At 43.3% G+C, this 25,213-nt stretch overlaps 1 protein-coding gene across 3 annotated transcripts in view; it reads right to left on the bottom strand.

The window, feature by feature from the left end:
• Window positions 1–25,213, bottom strand: part of LOC129858013 (dystrophin-related protein 2-like) — a 199,512-nt gene that overhangs the window by 64,796 nt on the left and 109,503 nt on the right. For all 3 annotated transcript variants that reach the window (XM_055926860.1, XM_055926858.1, XM_055926859.1), the window contains 5 exons: window positions 22,991–23,147; window positions 10,709–10,829; window positions 9,756–9,867; window positions 9,329–9,485; window positions 4,947–5,093 (listed from right to left, as the gene is read on the bottom strand). In XM_055926860.1, the coding sequence (XP_055782835.1) occupies window positions 4,947–5,093; window positions 9,329–9,485; window positions 9,756–9,867; window positions 10,709–10,829; window positions 22,991–23,147 (694 nt within the window). The remainder of the gene's footprint in view (window positions 1–4,946; window positions 5,094–9,328; window positions 9,486–9,755; window positions 9,868–10,708; window positions 10,830–22,990; window positions 23,148–25,213) is intronic.

Below are 25,213 nucleotides of genomic sequence, written 5' to 3'. Positions count from 1 at the left end.
ACCAATTATGTACCTCGCTTTGTACACAGGGGCATTGTCATGTCGAAACAGGAAAGGGCCTTCCCCAAACTGTTACCACAAAGTTGGATGCACAGAATCATCGAGAATGTCATTGTATACTGTAGCGTTTAGATTTCCCTTCATTGGAACTAAGGGGCCTAGCCTGAACCATGAAAAATAGCCACAGACCATTATTCCTCGTCCACCAAACTTTACAGTTGGCACTATGCATTCGGGCAGGTAGTGTTCTCCTGGCATCCGCCAAACCAAGATTGTCCGTCAGACTGCCAGATGGTGAAGCGTGATCCATCACTCCAGAGAACCCGTTTCCACTGCTCCAGAATCCAATGGCAGCGAGCTTTACACTACTACAGCCGACGCTTGGCATTGCACATGGAGATCTTAGCCTTGTGTGTGGCTGCTCGGCCATGGAAACTCATTTCATGAAGCTCCAGATGAACAGTTCTTGTGCTGACGTTGCTTCCAGAGGCAGTTTGGAACTTGGTAGTGAGTGTTGCAACTGAGGACAGACAATTTTTATGCGCTTCAGCACTCAGCAGTCCCATTCTGTGAGCTTGTGTGGCCTTCCACTTCGCGGCTGAGCCGTTGTTGCTCCTAGACGTTTCCACTTCACAATAACAGCACTTACAGTTGACCGGGGCAGCTCTAGCAGGGCTGGAATTTGACGAATTGACTTGATGCAAAGGTGGCATCCTATGATGATGCCACGTTGAAAGTCACTGAGCTCTTCGGTAAGGAGATTGGATGGCTATGTACTCGATTTTATACACCTGTCAGCAACGGGTGTGGCTGAAATAGCCGAATCCACTAATTTTAAGGGTTGTCCACATACTTTTGTATATACAATTCCAGTCAAAAGCAGCCAACAAGCCCTATTTGGTAAAAGACCAAGTCCATATTATGGCAAGAACAGCTCAAATAAGCAAAGAGAAACGACAGTCCATCATTACTTTAAGACATGAAGGTCAGTCAATATGGAAAATGTCAAGAACTTTGAAAGTTTCTTCAAGTGCAGTTGCAAAAACCCTTGAGCGCTATGATGAAACAGGCTCTCATGAGGACCGCCACAGGGAAGGAAGACCCAGAGTTACCTCTGCTGCAGAGGATAAGTTCATTAGGGTTACCAGCCTCCGAAATTGCAGCTCAAATCAATGCTTCACAGAGTTCAAGTAACCGACGCATCTCAACATCAACTGTTCAGAGTTGACTGCGTGAATCAGGCTGTCACGGTCCAATTGCTGCAAAGAAACCATTACTAAAGGACAACAATAAGAAGAGACTTGCTTGGGCCAAGAAACATGAGCAATGGACTTTAAACAGGTGAAAATTTGTCCTTTGGTCTGGAGTCCAAATTAGAGATTTTGTCACGACTTCCGCCGAAGTCGGCCCTTCTCCTTGTTCGGGTGGTGTTCGGCGGTCGACGTCACCGGCTTTCTAGTCGCCATCGATCCACTTTTCAGTTTCGTTTTGTTTTGTCTGTATTATCCACACCTGTTTTCAATTTCTCCATCATGTTCCCTATTTAACCCTCTTGCTTTCATTTCTGTTTGTCCGTGATTGGTTGTGCGTTAGGTGTTGTATTTTGATACGTGTTCGTATCTGTTTATGTTCCATTTGTGGAATTGTGCATTTATCGTGAGTAAATCTCTGTGGTTTCGCTCAACACCTGTGTCCTGCGTTTGACTCCAAGTATTCTCCGCACACAACCCCTGACAGATTTTTGGTTCCAACCACTGTGTCTTTGTGAGACGCGGTGTGCGTGAATGGATTATCTCCGCATGTGTGGTACCCACTGTAAAGCATGGAGATATGAGTTAAGGAGTTATAGTGTTGGGTTGCTTTGCTGGTGACACTGTCTGTGATTTATTTAGAGTTCAAGGCACTCTTAACCAGCATGGCTACCACAGCATTCTGCAGAGAAAAGCCATCCCATCTGGTTTGAGCTTAGTGGGACTATCATATGTTTTTCAACAGGACACTGACCCAACACACCTCCAGGCTGTGTAAGGGCTATTTTACCAAGAAGGAGAGTGATGGAGTGCTGCATCAGATGACCTGGCTTCCACACTCCCCCGACCTCAACCAAATTGAGATGGTTTGGGATGAGTCGGACCGCAGAGTGAAGGAAAAGCAGCCGACAAGTGCTCAGCATGTGTGGGAACTCCTTCAAGACTGTTGGAAAAGCATTCCAGGTGAAGCTGGTTCAGAGAATGCCAAGAGTGTGCAAAGCTGTCATTAAGGCAAAGGGGGGCTATTTGAAGAATATCAAATATGAAATATATTTTGATTTGTTTACCACTTTTTTGGTTACTACATGATTCCATATGTGCTTTTTGATAGCTTTGATGTCTTCACTATTATTCTACAATGTAGAAAATAGTCAAAATCAAGAAAAACCCTTGAACGAGTGGGTGTTCTAAGACTTTTAACAGTAGTATATATATATATATTTATCGTTTTTTGGGTCGGGGGCCCCTTAGTGCTGGGGGCACTAAGCGGCCACTTATGTCACTTATGCCTGGAGCTGGCCCTGCCAATCACACTGAGAAAGAGAGTAAGATAGAGTAAGATAGAACAAGGCACATTTATCCCGAGGCACTTCAAGGACAAGCAAGCCCAACGAGCTGAGATGAGAAGTTAGCATTATGGAGAGGAAAACATCACCATTGCTCAAGATACACACGGCTATGCACACTGGCTCGCCCAAATGAACAAGGCAGGATGCACTCAAGCCTACGCAGATTGCTTCAGACTAATTTGGAGCAGTTGGAATGCTGCAAGGAGATGTCGGTGCCAACTCAGCAGCGTACTACCATCTATCTCTACTACTGCTAGACTACTAGGCTAACGGAGGTTTGCAGCAGAATTACTAAATTATTCAAGACCAAAAATATTAGAGTATCAGCCTTAAAAAAAATGCATTACGTCTGTGTCACAGCAGAGAGAGCAGCAGCAGCATATGATGTTATTCAAATGACAGGGATTTAGCATCACATTATTCAACAGGAGAATGAGGGGAGGAGGAGAGCGAGAGGGAGAGGGGGGGGGGGGCGTTCAATAGGTTTCTGTGTTCTTACTTTGGCAACGGAAGACAGACTAATCACTGAATAGAACTATTGAATTGAGAGAGACAGCAAGAGAAAGTACAAGAGAGACAGACAGAGCAAGACAGAAAAGAGCAACACAGGGAGGGAGCGGGGGAGAAAGAGCAACACACAAGGAGCAGGAGAGAAAGAGCAACACACAAGGAGCAGGGGAGAAAGAGCAACACACAGGGAGCAGGAGAGAAAGAGCAACACACAAGGAGCAGGGGAGAAAGAGCAACACACAGGGAGCAGGAGAGAAAGAGCAACACACAAGGAGCAAGAGAGAAAAGAGCAACACACAGGGAGCAGGAGAGAAAGAGCAACACACAAGGAGCAGGGGAGAAAGAGCAACACACAGGGAGCAGGAGAGAAAGAGCAACACACATGGAGCAGGAGAGAAAGAGCAACACACAAGGAGCAGGGGAGAAAGAGCAACACACAGGGAGCAGGAGAGAAAGAGCAACACACATGGAGCAGGAGAGAAAAAGCAACACACAGAGAGCAGGAGAGAAAGAGCAACACACAGGGAGCAGGGGAGAAAGAGCAACACACAAGGAGCAGGAGAGAAAGAGCAACACACAGGGAGCAGGAGAGAAAGAGCAACACACAGGGAGCAGGGGAGAAAGAGCAACACACAGGGAGCAGGAGAGAAAAAGCAACACACAGGGAGCAGGAGAGAAAGAGCAACACACAGGGAGCAGGGGAGAGAGAGCAACACACATGGAGCAGGGGAGAAAGAGCAACACACAAGGAGCAGGGGAGAAAGAGCAACACACAGGGAGCAGGGGAGAAAGAGCAACACACAGGGAGCAGGGGAGAAAGAGCAACACACAGGGAACAGAGGAGAAAGAGAAAAGCCTTCTTTTCTTATCTGAGCCCTTGCCTTATTTGCTGATTCCTGGCATCCTCACCACTTTCCCCTCAGAACAATCCAATAGGTTTCACTCTGGAGACAAAAGGCATCATTTGTTGCATCCTCTCTATAATGATGCAATCACAAGAGAGGCCAAGGCAAAGCTGCAGATAAGCCTAAACTCAGAGACTGTTGTAGCCTCTCACTTTACGACTGAGCCATACTGCAAGAAACTCGGTCAGAAACTCGATCAGATGGTATTATTTGATTTTTGATTATTTTGATATAGATATTTGTACTGCACTGTTGAGGAGAGCTTGCAAGTAAGCATTTCTTTTTTGCAAGATTTTATTTTTCTTCCAATACAAAAGCATAAATAGACAAAGACAATAGACAACTTAACACTTACGTACATTCATTTCTACAGACGTTAATGACTTCACACTTGCTCAGACACACATGTTCCCACATGTACACTTTGATTTGAGATGTCTTGTGAGATGACCACAGAGGAAGTGAGCCATGGAAGACCAGGTTGTTAAAGGAGGAGTGGTTGTATGGAGGTTGAAGAGATGTTGTGGGAAGGTTGAGGATGTGCAATTACCACAGATGTGAAGTGAAGTCAATCAAATAAAACTTTAACAGAAAGGGTATTATGGGGAGGTTGAAGGGATTCTGAGGCAATGTTGAGGTGATGTTGTGGGGAGGTTGCGGGGAGGTTTATGGGAAGTTGTGAGGGTAGTTTGAAGAAAGATTGAGGATAAAGTTAAGGTTTTCAGTTGAGATAATGTTATCGACTGGTTGAGTGGAAGTCAAGGTGATGTTGTGGAGAGGTTGTATGGACGGAAGGTGGTTGTGGGGAGATTGTGTTAAGGTTATGGGGAGGTTGAGGGAGGGGAGGTTGAGGGAGGTGGTTGTGGGGAGGTTGTGGGAAAGTTATGGGGAGGTTGAGGGAAGTGGTTGTGGGGAGGTTCAGGTCCAGTTACCAGCAGTAGTTTCCAGCGACTGTTGAGGTGCTCCAGGGAGTGGGCGTTGTCCATGGACAAATGGACGTCAGAAATGGCCAGCTCATGAGCCAGGTCATTGATGTGCTTCATGCCTTCCTTCACCTGAGTTAGCTCCTCCTTAAACAACTGGAGGTGAGAGGGAGGGAGAGAGGGAGAGAGGGAGGGAGGAGGAATGGAGTGAGATGTAGAAGGTGAAAAGAGAGGAAGGGGAAATGAGAGAAAGGAAGGCGAGGGAGAAAGAGAGCAAATAAGAAAGAGGAAAAGGGAGGAAATGGAGAGAAAATTAGAGAGGGAGAGGGAGAAAATAGAGAACGAATTAGAGAGGGAGAGGGATGAATTAGAGAGAAAATTAGAGAGGGAGAGGAAGGAAATAGAGTGAATTAGAGAGGGAGAGGGAGAGGGAGGAAATAGAGTGAATTAGAGAGGGAGAGGGAGAAAATAGAGAGAATTAGAGAGGGAGAGGGAGAGGGAGGAAATAGAGTGAATTAGAGAGGGAGAGGGAGAAAATAGAGAGAATTAGAGAGGGAGAGGGAGAGGGAGGAAATAGAGTGAATTAGAGAGGGAGAGGGAGAAAATAGAGAGAATTAGAGAGGGAGAGGGAGAGGGAGGAAATAGAGTGAATTAGAGAGGGAGAGGGAGGAAATAGAGTGAATTAGAGAGCGAGAAGAAGGAAATAGAGAGAATTAGAGAGGGAGAGGCACATAGACAGACACACACACACACACCCCCCCCCCCCCCCCCCCTCCACATGGTACTGGCAGGGTTTTCAACTCGGTAAATTATAGAAATCAATTGAAATTTGGTTCATAACATTCATCAAATAATAAAAAATTCACAATGCATGCCCAATTCCTTTCCCCAAGTTGACTGAGTTTAATGGCATTAGACTCACTCTGTTATGTGGCTGTGTGGACTGTGGACCTAGTATTGGAGCTGCTGCCCGCACAAACACCCATCACCATGGGAGAGATACAACAGGGACCCTTCATGGCTTACGCAACTTAAGAGTCAGATCAACCCAGCCAAAACAGCACTAATGATCTAAGGGATGTGTGAGTGTGTGTGTGTGTGTGTGTGTGTGTGTGTGTGTGTGTGTGTGTGTGTGTGTGTGTGTGTGTGTGTGTGTGTGTGTGTGTGTGTGTGTGTGTGTGTGTGTGTGTGTGTGTGTGTGTGCGCACAGTGCTGCAGTTATATCAAGCTAATGGCGTCTGTGCTGCAGCCTCATGACAAAAACATGAGATAAGAGAGAGAGAGAGAAAGAGAGCGAGAGACAGAGAAGCGAGAGAGTGTGTGTGTGTGTGTGTGTGTGTGTGTGTGTGTGTGTGTGTGTGTGTGTGTGTGTGTGTGTGTGTGTGTGTGTGTGTGTGTGTGTGTGTGTGTGTGTGTGTGTGTGTGTGTGTGTGTGTTTGTGTGTGTGTGTGTGTGTGAGAGAGAGAGAGTGTATGTGTGTGTACACCACAGACAGACAGAGGCTGCTGGAAAGCCTGCCCTGGAGACATAGAAAAATGAGGAACATGTGCTGGCACTGACAGCAAGGCAAACATTGACATGATCATTGTGACTTAACAACTAAACAAATGACTGGCTGGGGATTCAACATCAGCCAACGAACTGAGGGACCTCCGTCATATCAACATGTCACTGGCTATTGACTCAATGCACAGCCTGCTGTCGTCAGGCTTAATTGGCTGTCCGTTTGGGAGAATGAACGTAGGAGAAAGATAGAAACTAACACTTTCTCTGAAACAAATGAATTGTGTACATAAACACACTGAAACCCACTGAGTGTGACATTTATGGTGGCAAAGGAGCACAGATTTGTGGGTAGGAAAGGCTACCATAAACCTCATAACAATCAGGCAAGGTAATTAAATTTGAAACTTTTCTGAAAAAATGTGTTATAAGGAGGTTAATATTTAACGCTAGTTTATTCAACTGAATGATGCACAGTTATCTCCTTACAACACACGTCGTTGGGAAGAAACGTTTCTATTTAGGGTTCATACTGCTAAATTATAATGAGGTTTACAGTATATATTGCACAGGTCTGTGCCCTTTCAAATCAAATCACAATTTATTTAAAGTGCATTTAACCAAACAGCAAACCAGTAAACAGTAAAACATGATATATTTAGGCCACGGGGGGGGGGGTGTTGTATATGGCCAATACACCACGACTAAGGGCTGTTCTTATGCAAGACGCAATGTGGAATGCCTGGATACAGCCCTACAGCCCTACAGCCCTTTTTCAGCCCTTGTTCAGCCCTTTGTTTTTATTTTTTACTATTTTCTATATTGTAGAATAATAGTGAAGATATCAACACTATGAAATAACACATATAATCGTGCAGTAACCCAAAAAGTGTTAAACAAATCAAAATACATATTATATTTGACATTCTTCAAAGTAACCACCCTTTGCCTTGATGACAGCTTTGCACACTCTTGGCATTCTCTCAACCAGCTTCATGAGGTTGTCACCTGGAATGCATTGCAATTAACAGGTGTGTCTTGTTAAAAGTTAATTTGTAGAATTTCTTTCCTTCTTAATGCATTTGAGCCAATCAGTTGTGTTGTGACAAGGTAGGGGTGGTTTACAGAAGATAGCCCTATCTGGTAAAAGACCAAGTCCATATTATGGCATGAACAGCTCAAATAAGCAAAGAGAAATGACAGTCCATCATTACTTTAAGACATGAAGGTCAGTCAATCCGGAACATTTGCGACTGCACTTGAAGAAACTTTCATCAAGCGCTATGATGAAACTGGCTTTCATGAGGACAGCCACAGCAAAGGAAGACCCAGAGTTACCTCTGCTGCAGAGGATAATTTCATTACAGTTACCAGCCTCAGAAATTGCAGCCCAAATAAATGCTTTACAGAGTTCAAGTAACAGACACATCTCAACATCAACTGTTCAGAGGAGACTGCGTGAATCAGGCCTTCATGGTCGAATTGCTGCAAAGAAACCATTACTAAAGGACAACAATAAGAAGAAGAGACTTGCTTTAAACAAGAAACATGAGCAATGGACATTAGACCAGTGGAAATCTGTCCTTTGGTCTGATGAGTCCAATTTTTTAGTTCCAATCTTTGTGAGATGCAGAGTAGATGAATGGTTGAACTCCGCATGTGTGATTCCCACCGTGAAGCATGGAGGAGGAGGTGTGATGGTGTGGGAGTGCTTTGCTGGTGACACAGTCAGGATTTATTTAGAATTCAAGGAACACTTAACCAGCATGCCTACCACAGCATTCTGCAGCAATATGCAATCTCATCTGGTTTGGGCTTAGTGGGACTGTCATTTGTTTTTCAACAGGACAGTGACCAAAAACACATCTCCAGGCTGTGTAAAGGCCTCCAATCACCTGACCTCAACCCAATTGAGAGGGTTTGGGATGAGTTGGACCGCAGAGTGAAGGAAAGCAGCCAACAAGTGCTCAGCATATGTGGGAACTCCTTCAAGACTGTTGGAAAAGCATTCCTCATGAAGCTGGTTGAGAGAATGCCAAGAGTGTGTAAAACTGTCATCAAGGCAAAGGGTGGCTACTTTGAAGAATATCAAATATAAAATATATTTTGATTTGTTAAACACTTTTTTGGTTACTAGATGATTCCATATGTGTTATTTCATAGTTTTGATGTCTTCACTACTTTTCTACAATGTAGAAAATAGTAAAAAAATAAATGAGTAGGTGTGTCCAAACCTTTGATTGGTACTGTATATATTATAATTACATTTTGCTACTGCAAATACAGTGTCTTATAAGCCCATGTGGCCCACACGTCCTGAAGACGCAAGACTTAAACACTAATAAGATCATAATAAATAAATAAATAAAAAATCAAATCAAATCATGTCGCCCAGGAACACTTAAACCACACTGAGACAATACTAACAGAAACAAAGCTAAGAGAGCAGAGGGATAGAGAGACTGATCTTCCATAATTACAGTGAAATAACAGCCATCTAGCTAGCAGAGTGGAGGAGCCTCTTCACAGCTAACAGATTAGCGAGCGTAGCTAGAGGGAATCTTTTAGACAGTTTTCTTATCAATATCTTCACAGCATTGTCTTCATATCTAAGCAATAAAGATGGATCTGTTCATGTTTCAGGCACCATTTCATCTGTGTCGATTCCACAGGTATTTTATATTTCAAATCACTTTGATGTGAAATCTGATATCTGCAGATTCTGTCTGGCCCTGGTGGTGAGGAGCACAGTACACACATACACACTCGCACACACACACACGCGCGCGCGCACACGCACACGCACACACACACACACAAACAAGCCCAGCTTTTTATTTGAAGCAGACAGGTTGCTTAATATTTGAGACGCACACATACATGCTTACCTTGGTGGCATCGATGTGGTCCTGCAGTGAGTCGATGAAGAGGTCCCCTACAGGCTCCCATGCATCCCGGACCCCCTCAGCCTGTTCTAGAGCCACCGCCAGCTCCTCCATGGCTGCCTGGGTCTGCATCAGGCGCTCCAGGGTCCGCTCCATGTGCCTTGGACACAGACAGAATACTTTAACTTCTACAGTTGTTTTATACATTGTCGTATGCAGTTTTACCACTAACGCAAGACATCACCCTAATACCTGAGCAATACACCAACCCTAACCTTATTCCGCCCATAGCATTTTCCTTGATGCTGTCAAAATAAAGACCCAATGATATTTGAGTACAGGCAGGGTAAAAACATTTCTAGCCAATCGAAAACCCAGAATCATGGGTGTATTGTAGCCCAGTGGAGTGGGCCTGTGCCGCATATCTGACCTGTGTTTGTCCACGCAGCGGGCAGTCAGCTTCTCCCACAGGTCACTGGCCACGTTGGCCTGCTTCCACACTGAGCGACTCACGTTCAGGATCCGCTTCCTCGGAGACACTTCTGGAGGGGGAGGAGGGGATGAAGAGGGGGGAGAAGGATAACAGGGTGAGGGATTGGGCAGCCAGGCAAAGAGAGTGTTAGCCCCAATTGGTGCAAACATCAGTAGAAAGAAACAGTTGGATAGGAGAAACTGTGCGAAATATCTTGTTGGGGGCAGAGAAACAGGGAGAGTTCACCCCCATCTTTTCCCCATGCGTGCCACCAGTGGTGGAGCAAGAGGACGCTGGTTGGGGGAGGGCGAGGAAGGGAGGGAAGGAGAGTGGGGGGCAGAAACAGCCTAGCATGCTGCATTATTGATTTGACCAGATGGTGTGAACTGGGCTAATTGGTCCCGACCCAACTGCTCTCCCCAAACATACATTCTCTGATCCACTCTGATACAGCAGGACAGGTAGCTGCTAATCAGACCTAATGGTAGATACACACCTGCTGGAGATCAACTTACTGAACTCCCTATCTCGCTCTGTTCTCACTGTTCAGGTCTGGTTTTGGTGCGTGTGGCAATGTGGCAGGGTAGTATGGGGAGGAATGGCACCTACAGATGTAGGATCTTAATTTGATCACTCTTTTGTTGGTGACTCTTTTGTTGCAAACTTGGAGTGTATTCAGGTTTAAAAAGGCTTCTAAAGTTTGTACTTTCCCCTTTAAAATATCCGACTTGATTTACCCTAACAAAAAATGTATCAACCGCTACAAAACATTTCCATTAATTATAATTCACATAATAATTAACATTTCCTGTTGCTGCAGGATTATTTTCCTCCTGTAGCAAACTAGCTCAAATTAAGATCCTACATATGTAGGTTGTCATTTGGCACGGTTTTGGGGTCGGTGGGCAGACCTTTTCCGTCGGGCAGCGTCTCCTCAGGCTCCTGGAAGGGGTGCTGTGCCAAGAAGGCCTGAGCAGACTCCAACACAGAGTAGATGAACGGCCCCCGAGACTTGACATCCTCCATGAATACCTGGAGACAGACAGAACAGGAGCCCACACAGAGATGAAAGCATGGTTCAATCACATACAAACAACATGCATGGGCTCATTATAACACATACTGTACATTATACACACATACACACACACACACACATCAATTTGCATACATGAACACACACAGTGAGGAGCAACTGGCAGGGCCACATAGGACTGCCTAGCTGTCAGTCTGTACTATATCGTCTCTGTGCTGAACTGCCTGAGTACATGCAAATTATTCTGCTGCAGACCTAGAAACCAACCCAGCCGCCCAGTGGAATTAATGACTCATAGGCTGTCCCATAGGGCTCTGGTCAAAAGTAATACACTTTATAGGGAATAAGGTGCCATTTAGGACACAGTCACAGAGAATCCTGTGGGCCCTATGGACAGGCAGTGTCAACCAGACTCTCTCGTCCTCAACAGCTAATCTCCATTCACCACTCAACTTATGCTAGGTAAAAACTTTTGCCTATGTATTAGTACGTTATTAAACTAAAGTGAAATACACTGACTGTGCAACACTTTAAGAACATGACATAGACTGACCAGGTGAATACAGGTGAAAGCTTTGATCCCTTATTGATGTCACCTGTTAAATCCGCACATGAATTGTGTATGTGTGCCATTCAGAGGGTGAATGGACAAGACAAAATATTAAAGTGCCTTTGAACGGGATATGGTAGTAGGTGCCAGGCGCACCGGCTTGAGTGTGTCAAGAACTGCAACGCTGCTGGGGTTTTCACACTCAACAGTTTCCCGTGTGTATCAACAATGGTCCACCACCCAAAGGACATCCAGCCAACTTGACACAACTTTGAAAAGCATTGGAGTCAACATGGACCAGCAGCCCTGTGGAACGCATTCGACACCTTGTAGAGTCTAAGCCCCGACAAAATGTGGCTGCTCTGATGGCAAAAGGGGGTGCAAATTTTTATAAAATATAAAAAATATTTTATATAATTAGGCTAGTTACATTAACAGTAAGAAACGCAGGAAAACAAAAAGGCGAATGGAGATCTAAATAGCCTACAGCCTACTACAGTGAGATGCAGCCATGCACAGCTGTCTGTGTAAATGGACCTATAGGCCAGCATCAAACATGGAAAACCTCTCCTGAGTAGAGCAACACGTTGTGATATGGCCCAATGCAATTCTGTGGATGGAATTCGACCCACCTAATCATTTAAGCAACGCCAGCCTACCATAAACACGTTCCCGATGTTTACAGCAACGAAAACCAATAGGCTACCAAGAAAACCATAATAGAATGTATTTATTTCTATGATGAAACATATTGATATGTAGCTAGACCCAGGGACATCATTTGGGTTCTTACATTGGAATTATATTGAATTCTGCAGTCATTGAGTATTCCAGACACTCTCTTCCTATGAACCAGTTGCTATTAAATGAACATTTTTGGACAGAAAAACTGCGTCTAGGGTAGGATTCTAGGCTAACCTGGGCTGGCTTCTCTGTTCAGATATTGTCAGGAAGAGTCGGAGGTGGAGGAAGCTGTGGAGCCATTATCCTGGCGACGCTTGTGGAAGGGTAGGTAGGCTCTGCACGCGGAGCTAGCTGGAGCTCGACATCATCATCGCTGCTGGGCTTGGCGGTGGCCTCGGTGGTTTGATACTGCTGTTGCTGCCAATCGCTCGCTTTCTCCTTTTGGTTTTGTTTGGTTACCTTGGCGAAGCCAATTTTTGATATCCATCGTAGCAGTGGCAGATTAGCTGGTTCGAGCTAGTTAAATAGACTAAGGCTAATAACACTAACAATTTTTATAGCTAGCTAAGAAGCTAACTCAACTCTGTAGTCGTGGGGCATGAGGCAGAGTTGAGCATAGCAGCTTCAACTGTAAACTTGACCCCACCCTTATAAATCAAAATAGAATATTACAGACAGAGGCATATCACGTTATTCACTTAGCCTACCACAGGAGTCATATCTAGGGCTATGGCGGACATGCTATTTTGTCAGCTGGTGATTGTCAGGCAAATAACTGCGTTCTCACGGTAATAGACCGTTAATTAACATAAACACATATAGCATCTCCTGGCTACCAAGCATAGCCTACAAGCTACTGATGCAGACCTTTGGAACATCTACATTTTAAAAAGTCCAATAAATCCATTTAATATAGCCAGTGGTGGAAAAAGTACCCAACTGTCATACTTGAGTAAAAGTAAAGATATCTCAATGAAAAATTACTCAAGTAAAAGTGAAAGTCACACAGCAAAATAATACTTGAGTAAAAGTTTTAAAGTATTTGGTTTTAAATATACTTAAGTATAAAAAGAAAATATAATTGCAAAAATATATTTAAGTATCAAAAGTAAAAGTATAAATCATTTCAAATTGCTTATATTAAGCAAACCAGACGGCACAATCATGATTATTTATTTTATGCACGGATAGCCAGGGGCAAACATAATTTACAAATGAAGCATTTGTGTTTAGTGAGTCCACCAGATCAGAGGCAGTAGCAATAACCATGTTGTCTTGACAAGTGCGTGAATTGGACCATTTTCCTTATGTGCTAAGCATTCGAAATGTAATGAATACTTTTGGGTGTCAGGGAAAATGTATGGAGTAAAAAGTACATAATTTTCTTCAGGAACGTAGTGAAGTAAATGAAAAGTTGTCAAACATATAAATAGTAAAGTACAGATACCCCCCAAAAAACTAGTTAAGTAGTACTTTAAAGTATTTTTACTTACAGTTGAAGTCGGAAGTTTACATACACCTTAGCCAAATACATTTAAACTCAGTTTTTTTCCACAATTCCTGACATTTAGTCCTAGTAAAAATTCCCTGTCTTAGGTCAGTTAGGATCACCACTTTATTTTAAGAATGTGAAATGTCAGAATAATAGTAAAGATAATTATTTATTTCAGCTTTTATTTCTTTCATCAAATTCCCAGTGGGTCAGAGTTTACATTCACTCTTTAAATTGTTTAATCTGGGTCAAATGTTTCGGTTAGCCTTCCACAAGCTTCCCACAATAAATAGTGTGAATTTTGGCCCATTCCTCCTGACAGAGCTGGTGTAACTGAGTCAGGTTTGTAGGCCTCCTTGCTCGCACACACATTTTCAGTTCTGCCCACAAATTTTCTAAAGGATTGAGGTCAGGGCTTTGTGATGGCCACTCCAATACCTTGACTTTGTTGTCCTTAAGCCATTTTGCCACAACTTTGGAAGTATGCTTGGGGTCATTGGAAGACCCATTTGCGACCAAGCTTTAATTTCCTGACTGATGTCTTGAGATTGTTGCTTCAATATATCCACATAATTTTCCTACCTCATGATGCCATCTATTTTGTGAAGTGCATCAGTCCCTCCTGTAGCAAAGCACCCCCACAACATTATGCTGCCACCCCGTGCTTCACGGTCGGGATGGTGTTCTTCGGCTTGAAAGCCTCCTCCTTTTTTCTCCAAATATAACGATGGTCATTATGGCCAAACAGTTCTATTTTTGTTTCATCAGACCAGAGGACATTTCTCCAAAAAGTACGATCTTTGTCCCCATATGCAGTTGCAAACCGTAGTCTGGCTTTTTTATGGCGGTTTTGGAGCAGTGGCTTCTTCCTTGCTGAGCGGACTTTCAGGTTATGTCGATATAGGACTCGTTTGACTGTGGATATAGATCATTTTGTACCTGTTTCCTCCAGCATCTTCACAAGGTCCTTTGCTATTGTTCTGGGATTGATTTGCACTTTTCGCACCAAAGTGCGTTCATCTCTAGGAGACCGAACGTGTCTCCTTCCTGAGCGGTATGACGGCTGTGTGGTTCCATGGTGTTTGGTAAGATAAGGGGAGGCAGACTATGTATTTTTGTAAAAAACAGCTGGTGAACAGTATGTAAGGAAGTCTCGATCTATTGCTCACCTGAGGTAGAATATGTCATAATAAGCTGTAGACCACACTATCTACCTGGAGAGTTTTCATCTGTATTTTTCTAAGACAGCATTGAACGAGCTGTATTTCGTCATAAGCAAACAAGAAAACGCTCACCCAGAGGCGGCACTCCTAGTAGCCGGGGAATTTAACGCAGGGAAACTTAAATCCGTTTGACCAAATTTCTATCAGCATATTAAATGTGCAACCAGAGGGGAAAAAACCCTGGACATTTTTATTGGTTACTACATGATTCCATATGTGTTATTTCATGGTTTTGATGACTTCACTATTATTCTACAATGTAGAAAAAGGCAAAAATAAAGAAAAACCATGGATTGAGTAGGTGTGTTCAAACTTTTGACTGGTACTGTATGTCTAGATGTTTAATGCATTCTAAGATTGCATGATGCAACTCTGATGATGATTTGAAAAGAGTTGAATGAAAGGCTTGAGCTTTGATTTGTTTCTTGTGCAGGCTGCACACACTTTATCAGTCTCTCATTCATAGTAAGATAAGCACTTGATAATATTCTCACCAGACCTAGAATTTCTCAGCAGCTTCCCCCTTGTGTGGCTGTAATGCTCCCTAAAAAATCCATGCCTTTTGCAGCCAAAGTGGCCGTTGTGCCCTTGGAATTAATATAATAATTACAATTCCCTTCTCTTTGTCATGCTCCAAAGCACCTCTCACTCACATGGCGCTCTCAGATATCTCAATTCTTATTAGCCAATGCCCGTCACATGATCGGGCCCTTCTCAGCGGTATCTCAGCTAAGATGTAGGCTACAAGTGAAGACAGACGCAATTGCGCGCGTCCCTCTCATTGAAATCCCGAGGCGCATATTGAAGATGTTAGAAGAACTGTCTACATTTAGCCTACTTTTCATCAGCCAACAAGATGAGTAGGCCCAACGAACAGCAAAAGCACTAGCCTATGTCAATCTACTATCCCCCATAGTACAAAAGTTGACCTATTATATTGGTCAACTTGTCCTTCTGTGCAATAAATAAATATTCCAAACATACTCTTGGACAGTTGTGGGATGCTTTAGATCCCAAATTAATACAACCACTCGCATATTTATTTATTTTTTTAAGCAATGAGGCTGATGCAACAGGTCAGAACGTTTAGCTTAAAATGTTGATCAACTATTAGGCTGTTTCTTCACATTATAAGCGCAGAAATCACACACGGCAGTAGGCTGTGAGCGTGAATGTTCCAAAATGCAATAAATTAGTGTGAAAACACCGTTCTCAAAAGGTAACACAAATGTGATTATGCATGTAATGCTCTATTATGAAGGTGCATTTTTTGGGTGAAAATTATCTTCCCCAAATTTGAAATTTGCATGCCAGTGAGAGGCGCTGCATGGTCAATCCAACGTCTGCATTGGCATGTGGCATTTACGGTGATACGGCCTCTGCAGAAGACTGGGAAATCATACTTTTTTCGCTTTACAGAGTAGCGCAGAGCTGTTGTGAAGGAGGTTGTCAAGGAAGTGAGTTTGTGTTTATACAGGACCTAGCGCCCTCACCTACCATCAACCAATCATGTCAGTGCGGAGCAATACTGAGCCCTACGCATTGTTACAACATTTGAGAGGCACACGACAATGCCGTACGGAGCTCAATTTGTCCTCTGCGTGCGTCCGGGTGCTCCGCAATTACATCACACCATCCATACACCGCTTCCGACCACATTTTCGGATCAAGCATAAACTGTCTCTTAGGCACCTACACCGGTTGTAAAGCAGATTAATGTGCTTCATTTTAAGAAGTTATTTGTCCACTTTAGTTGTGACACAAACCTTATCAAAACATATATGCTTATGGGCAAGGCTACATGAGGTGTGCGACTAGGATTTGAAAAAGTTTTTTTGTAAAGGCATTCTCTGTTTCTTGCCTTACTGAACACGCTGGGCATTATTATTGATAATAAATCATTGATGCCCATCGTTGATAGGCTAATATAATCACCCATCAGACTACTCTTAATTTAATGTTATCTTACATATACTAAATCATATGTTTGAAATTAGTTTTGATTTAGAATGGACCATTATCATGTACCTATCTCAGAACAGGGGCACGGGGGGAAAAATACATGTCATTTATGCACTTAAATAGCGAATGGAAGACGCTTTTCCTGTGGTTCATTTTCATACCAGCCAGGTAGGCTATACTCCGGTTGTAAAAGCGAAGAAATGTACTTAATATTAGGAAAGCTGATAAGTAAATATAATAGGCTTAGGCTATAGAAAGCTGATGGGATCCTCCTCTTTTTAGTAGAGTCCATCAAAACTCTGTTTTCTCACACAATTGCATAGCCTATAGAAATGTTGCTCAACATCAGCTCATTGGCTCTCATGAAGTGATTGATTTAATTTTTTGAAAACATTTGCATCGATGTCAGAGTGATTAAAGGGACAATCGAGTGCTGAGTACCAGGCAGTTAGCAAGTTTGGTAAGCTACTAATGACCATCAGCAGCATCAGAGCTTGAAGTCTAATTACGCAACTAAACGATCACGTGGAATTTGAATGTGGTCATGACTGCCGGTGTTGTGGTAATATGGTCACCGTAACAGCCCTATTCATAGCTAACCACCTCAGTGGCCTTCCATAGCTCCCCTACACACATCGCAGCTAGCGCTGTCCATTGTGCTGACACAGTGCAGAGAAGATACAGATTTTGCGCCAACGTGTCACCTAATAATTTTAACTTTTTTTGCGATTTTTATAAAGGGACAAAAAACTAAAACTGAGGGGGCACACTTTTCAACTGAGCCCCCTTTTGCTCCCTCAAGGAGCCGGGACAGGGTTTCCCCTGTGGCGAGCGGCGCAGTGGCGACTGTCTTTCAGTGGCTATTAAACCCCATGACTGCAGCCAGTCACTGCCTGATAACACCAGCCTCCTTCCTCACTGACGGGTTTAAATACGGAGCCCCACTGAACTGGCATATACCACTGATGCTGAGCAAACATGCAGAAATGTGTTCTGCGCAGGAGCTGTGGTTTATGATAAGATTTCCTGCTGAGGTTACTAAGGAAACTCAGATTTTAACCCGCTTGTTTCGTTTTTTTCTGAGTGAGCGGTTGGTACCCAAGGTGGGATTGCGGGTTTACTTCCCTCCCTTAGGTCTCCGCTGCGTTAAAACTTTAATTTCAGCTAAATTTCACACCGAGGGGTGCCGTCTTTGGCTGAAGGAACATTAAATATAAAGACTTCAGATCCAATTAGGCTACATTATGCATGATGGAGGAGGAAGAGTCATAGAAGGAAATGGTTTCATTGCCCCCTCCAAACATGTTGACGGTCCCCCATTTATGTCTGGGGCCCCCAGAGACACCATTACATTGAGCTTTCTCAGAACACATGGCGCTTATAACGTCAGGGAAGGGGGTTTGACTCCAGGGACCACCCATTCGTAAAATGTATGTACGTACGAATGACTGTAAGTCGCTTCGATAAAAGCGTTTGCTAAATGGCATATATTATTATAATTATTTTTAGTTTCAGTATTACTTCATCCTTCTCTCTTTTCTCTGGATGAATAGATTATGCACTACACACACACACACTTATAGAACACTACACACACACTTATAGAACACTACACACACACTTATAGAACACTACACACACACTTATAGAACACTACACACACACACACACACACACACACACTTATAGAACACTAAACACACACACACACACTTATAGAACACTACACACACACACACACACTTATAGAACACTACACACACACTTATAGAACACTACACACACACTTATAGAACACTACACACACACACACACACACACACTTATAGAACACTACACACACACTTATAGAACACTACACACACACACACACACACACACACACACACACACACACACACACACACACACACACACACACACACACACACACACACACACACACATTTATAGAACACCACACATACCTATAGAACACTACACACACACACACACTTATAGAACACTACACACACACACACACACACACACACTTATAGAACACTCACACACACTTATAGAACAATGCCTTTCTTAAAATCAATACACAGAAGTATATATTTTTAAACCTGCATATTCAGCTAAAAGAAATCCAGGTTAGAAGGCAATATTAACCAGGTGAAATTGTGTCACTTCTCTTGCGCTCATTGCACGCAGAGTCAGGGTATATGCAACAGTTTGGGCCGCCTGGCTCATTGCGAACTAATTTGCCATAATTTTACGTAATTATGACATAACATTGAAGGTTGTGCAACGTAACAGGAATATTTAAACCGATGGATGCCACCCGTTAGATAAAATATGTAACGGTTCCCTATTTCACTGAAAGAATAAATGTTTTGTTTTCGAGATGATAGTTTCCGGATTCGACCATATTAATGACCTAAGGCTCGTATTTCTGTGTGTTATTATATTATAATTAAGTCTATGATTTGATAGAGCAGTCTGACTGAGCGATGGTGGACACCAGCAGGCTCGTAAGCATTCATTCAAACAGCACTTTCGTGCGTTTTGCCAGCAGCTCTGCTGATAATGAATTCAAGCCTATCAACTCCCGAGATTAGGCTGGTGTAACCGATGTGAAATGGCTAGCTAGTTAGCGGGGTGCGCACTAATAGCGTTTCAAACGTCACTCGCTCTGAGACTTGGAGTAGTTGTTCCCCTTGCTCTGCATGGGTAATGCTGCTTCGAGGGTGGCTGTTGTCGTTGTGTTCCTGGTTCGAGCCCAGGTAGGAGCGAGGAGAGGGATGGAAACTATACTGTTACACTGGCAATACTAAAGTGCCTAAAAGAACATCCAATAGTCAAACGTATACGAAATACAAATCGTATAGAGAGAAATAGTCCTATAATTCCTATAATAACTACAACCTAAAACTTCTTACCTGGGAATATTGAAGACTCATGTTAAAAGGAACCACCTGCTTTCATATGTTCTCATGTTCTGAGCAAGGAACTTAAACGTTAGCTTTCTTACATGGCACATATTGCACTTTTACTTTCTTCCCCAAAACTTTGTTTTTGCATTATTTAAACAAAATTGAACATGTTTCATTATTTATTTGAGGCTAAATTGATTTTATTGATGTATTATATGAAGTTAAAATAAGTGTTCATTTAGTATTGTTGTAATTGTCATTATTACAAATAAATGTAAAAAATCGGCCGATTAATCGGTATCGGCTTCCTTTGGTCCTCCAACAATCGGTATTGGTATCGGCGTTGAAAAATCATAATCGGTCGACCTCCACTACACACACTTATAGAACACTACCCACACACACACACACACTCACACGTATAGAACACTACACACACAAACTTATAGAGCACTACACACACACACTTATAGAACACTACACACACACTCACACCTATAGAACACTACACACACACTCACACTTATAGAACACTACACACACACATTTATAGAACACTACACACACACTTACATTACACTACACACACACACACTTATAGAACACTACACACACACACTTATAGAACACTACACACACACACTTATAGAACACTACACACACACACTTATAGAACACTAAACACACACACTTATAGAACACTAAACACACACACTTATAGAACACTACACACACACACACTTATAGAACACTAAACACACACACTTATAGAACACTACACATGCACATACTTATAGAGCGATGCGCACGCACTCAAGCACACGCACACACACACACACACAAACTGAAAGGGACACTTCCCCACGCAATGAAACACTGCAGAATAAATCCACTTAAGATCAATAACTCACATTTCTCAAACCCTGAAATTCTCCACAGAAAACTCCATACAATTTCCCTCTCCGCTTTGTCTGAAAAGTTTTAGAGCAACGTCACACTTGGGGAGTGGGAGCTCCTTAGATAGATTATAAAGGAATATTGCATAAAAATGGGGGCATAGAGAAAAGAAATGGGATGGTGGGAGGAAAGGGGTGAGGAAGGAGGAGGGTGGAGCTTAGAGGAGGGGAGGGGAGCTATTGTGATTTTAGCAGGTACATACTAAGTAACAAAATCTGTAGTATGGGTGGGAGGGAGGGAGGAAACAGCACAGTGGGCTATAATCTCTTAGCAGGAGATAGAGAGATAGAGAGATTAGCAGGATAGAGAGAGAGAGAGAGAGAGAGAGAGAGAGAGAGAGAGAGAGAGAGAGAGAGATGGTGTGTGACTGTATGGTTTTTGTCCTGTTAATTGGGAAGCTGATTTCACAGCGGCAGTCTGTGTTAGTGGAGGGGGGAAGAGGGGGAGGTGAGGACCACTCTCACTGTCAATATGGCTCTCTCCCCTCAGAGACACACTGCACAAACTGACAGCACAGAAAATTGGAACGTAGGTGGAAAGAGCATTCTGCTGTAGTACAGGACCAATTATGGTGTGTTTGTGTGTGTGTGTGTGTGTGTGTGTGTGTGTGTGTGTGTGTGTGTGTGTGTGTGTGTGTGTGTGTGTGTGTGTGTGTGTGTGTGTGTGTGTGTGTGTGTGTGTGTGTGTGTGTGTGTGTGTGTGTGTACAGTACGTATCTGCCTTCCTGCCTGCCTGTTTGTGTTTGGGGGACATATCATACCAAATGGAGATGTTTTTACCGGGAAATTGATTTTTTTTAAACTGAAACCATTGCAAGGAAGGATTTTCTCAATGTTCAACTACAGAATAAGGAGGGGTGCAGAACAAGCCCCTGAATGTGAGAGACTCGATCTGTCCTCTTATATTCTGCACCCGGCATCTGCTTGCTTGGCTCCACAAGTCTCAGCTTTCAACTAGTTGAATTCCCCTATCCATCAACACAGAGCAGCTGGGGCTTTTTAACATGTCAAATAAAAAGATTTCAGCTGAATCACTCTTATTTAACGACAGTTCAGGGTATCTTTTATAGATTCACCACTGGGTGGTTTTAACCAGTGGTGTAAAGTACTTAAGTAAAAATACTTTAAAGTACTACTTAAGTAGTGTTTTGGGATATCTGTACTTTACTTTACTATATATATTTTTGACAACTTTTTCTTCACTACATTCCTAAAGAAAATAATGTACTTTTTACTCCATACGTTTTCCCTGACACCCAAAAGTACTCGTTACATTTTGAATGCTTAGCAGGACAGGAAAATGGTCTAATTCACACACTTATCAGGTGAACATCCCTGGTCATCCCTACTACCTCTGATCTGACGAACTCACTAAACACATGCTTCATTTGTAAATTATGTCTCAGTGTTGGATATAGTCAGGGGCTATCCGTAAATTTAAAAAACAAGAAAATAGTGCCGTCTCGTTTGCTTAATATAAGGAATTTGAAATGATATTTTAGAAATTACATTTACTTTTGATACTTAAGTATATTTAAAACCAAATACTTTTTTACTTTTAATAAAGTCGTATTTTACTGGGTGACTTTCACTTTTACTTAAGTCATTTTCTATTAAGGTATCTTTACCTTTAAGTATGACAATACAGTGCTTTTTCCACCACTAGTTTTAACACACACCACTGCCATTTTGTTGGTCCCGATCTGTCCTGCAGATAACAGCCAGAGTCTTAAATCCTGAAATAGAGTCGTTATTTTGATAGATGGCCAAATTAAGAGAGCCTCAAATCGAAGAGGTTGCTAATTGAAAGTAGGTAAATCCTTTTGGAGGAAGGGATTAGGTATGTACTGCTCTCAAAGTGCTTACTTCCCTCTATCCGTAATGTTACCGATGGGCTAACCTTAAACTAAGGTTAGTGTCAAAGCACTGAAACATAAAATAGTGGCCCTATTAATTCCAAACAGGTAACTAACGAGTTTCTAGGGAGAGACAAAGTGATACTGGTTTGTGCTGTGAAGGCGCCTTTGAATTTGTTTGATCAATACGAGTCAACTGGATGGTAACTCAAACACACATTCCTGCAGCTCGGCATGAATGATGGTTTCCACTCAAGCAATTTGTAACTATAGTTCACTGTAATTACTGTGTATCTGCCTATAGTAAATTAATTAAATCACACTTTCTATAGAAGCCATGGAATGAGTTGATTGTTCCTTAGTGCAACAGAAAAAACTTGGAATAAAATGGGGGGGTAGCTCTCCAGGAACAGGGTTGGAGAGCCCTGCCCTGTAAGAACATTCTAAGTATTACCTACCATTTTGGCTTGTTTCAGTGTTTGTGATGTAGCTTTTGAAAGGGGCCCAACACAGTACCTGGTGGAACTCCCTCTGGTGTTGGACGGCCCCCACGTCACCCCCTATGGGCAGCTGCTCTGACAGCTCCTCGTCCTTGGCCGTCAGCCATTCTATGATCTCCTGCAGGGAGAGCTGCAGCTTCCCACTGTTGTCTGAGAACGCCTCAAGCCGCACCCTGCAGACACATGGACAGACAGACAGACAGACAGACACAGACAAATAACAACCACAGTTAGGCGATGGCTGCTCATGATCCCCAATACATCTCCCACCATTTGTGACATTTGTAAACTGCCTTCCCACAATCCACAGTGTCAAATGAGTATCACTTAATGTTACAGATGCCCCTTTAAAAACATGACAACAGACAAAGTGTATGAGATGATGAAGGAACGTATGGGATATTCAATCAGTACTGTATAAGTACAAATTATGTGTCGTTGCTGGATGAGTTTCTTTGACATTAATCAATATGATGCAATTTAATATCCTTTCCTGTGCTGCGGCGTTTACATACAATTTTTCTAAATTCCGCATATATCAACACATATGCAAGCTAAAACATTAAATCAATCATACACGGTGTATATTACCACACATGCAAGACAATGTGAGACACTACCCCGGACAGCTACCTCTTGCAGAGGGGGTTGGGAGGAATAAACTCTGAATAAATAAATCCCAGAATGTATCTCTTTGCCACCTGCCAGAAGTGTGAGGGATTGTCTGGGCGAATCAGGGGAGCTCCATCAGGAGCACAGCTGGGTTTGGGGAGGACGGGGGGAGGCAGAGTGTGAAAGTGCCCCAGTGTTTCAATTACACACTAGATCCCCAGCTTGCAGCTACCACTCAAAATATCATTATTTCTGCAGGATGTCATTCCCCACCAGTGTCAAAACACGAACGGGGAGTGGGAGGGAGGGAGGGAGAGAGAGAGAGAGAGAGGGAGGGAGGGAGGGAGGGAGGGAGAGGGGGAGAGAGGGAGAGAGAGAGAGAGAGAGAGAGAGAGAGAGGGAGAGAGAGAGAGAAAGAGAGAGAGAATGTGTGCCACCCGCCACAGCTCTGACTGCAACAAAGCTGCCGATATGTGAGAGGAGGGAGGCACATTGCAGAAATGCTAGTCAAGGTGATGTGGTGGCGGGCACTCTGGAGAAAGACTTTGGTACTAATAGAACACTACTGTCACTGCCGATACGTCGACCAGGTCAACAAGTGAACAAGAGGTAAGTGCTCTAGCAGAACACACAGGCACAAAATAAAAGGAGACAAATACCCAGCAGTCTGAAGCAATCACAGCACTTGTGTATTGGGTTTGTCGTTTCCTGCGGAGACAATGGCACTCTGGCTTTTTATTTCCTGTGACATCTCCTAGACACTGATTAGTTGACAAAGAAGAGAGTTGGAGTGTCTCTTAAAAGCCCTCAAGGAAGGAAGTTTGTGATTGTGTGCAGATGAATTGGGCGGGATAGCATGTGTGTGTGCATGCACGCGTGCGTGTGTGTGTGTGTGTGCTTGTGCGAGGGCGTGTGTGTGGTTGAAAGAAAGAGACAGATAGAATCTGTCTGTATGTGTATGTGTACAGTACCATATGTCCGAGGTTAAACCTGTGTGTATTTGAGCGTACTGTCCCCAATCCTCTCTGCCTACCCTCCAGCTCAGTGGTAAATGAATCAGAGCAAAGGTTATGGTGTCATGTGTGGACCCAGCAGAGCAGGCTCTAGATCAGATCCATTGGTTCAGAGGGACACATGTGGCCTATACCCCCTGGGGATCCTCTGTCCTCTGCCCAGAACATTACCACTGACCCGCAGCCAGCACAGGGCAGTAGCACACACCTGTGTGTGTGTGTGTGTGTGTGTGTGTGTGTGTGTGTGTGTGTGTGTGTGTGTGTGTGTGTGTTCACTGAGCAGTAGAACAAACAGCTCTCTGCCCTGTCACACTGACACACACATGCTGAGTTTCTCTTCACACACACAAATGCAGACACACATACCTGCATGCTAAATGTCTCCACACACACACACGCACGCACGCACACACACACACACACACACACACACACACACACACACACACACACACACACACACACACACACACACACACACACACACACACACACACACACACACACACACACACACACACACACACACACACACACACACACTTTGAGTACTTCCACACACCAAGGCACAGCACTCAGCTTGGATGGAAGCGTGGCTGATTCGCATCAGAGAG

Source organism: Salvelinus fontinalis, chromosome 6 (assembly GCF_029448725.1).
Source record: "Salvelinus fontinalis isolate EN_2023a chromosome 6, ASM2944872v1, whole genome shotgun sequence".
Taxonomy (NCBI): domain Eukaryota; kingdom Metazoa; phylum Chordata; class Actinopteri; order Salmoniformes; family Salmonidae; genus Salvelinus; species Salvelinus fontinalis.
The sequence above is the reverse complement of the archived record's forward strand: the minus strand, read 5'-3'. Positions and strand labels throughout refer to the sequence as shown.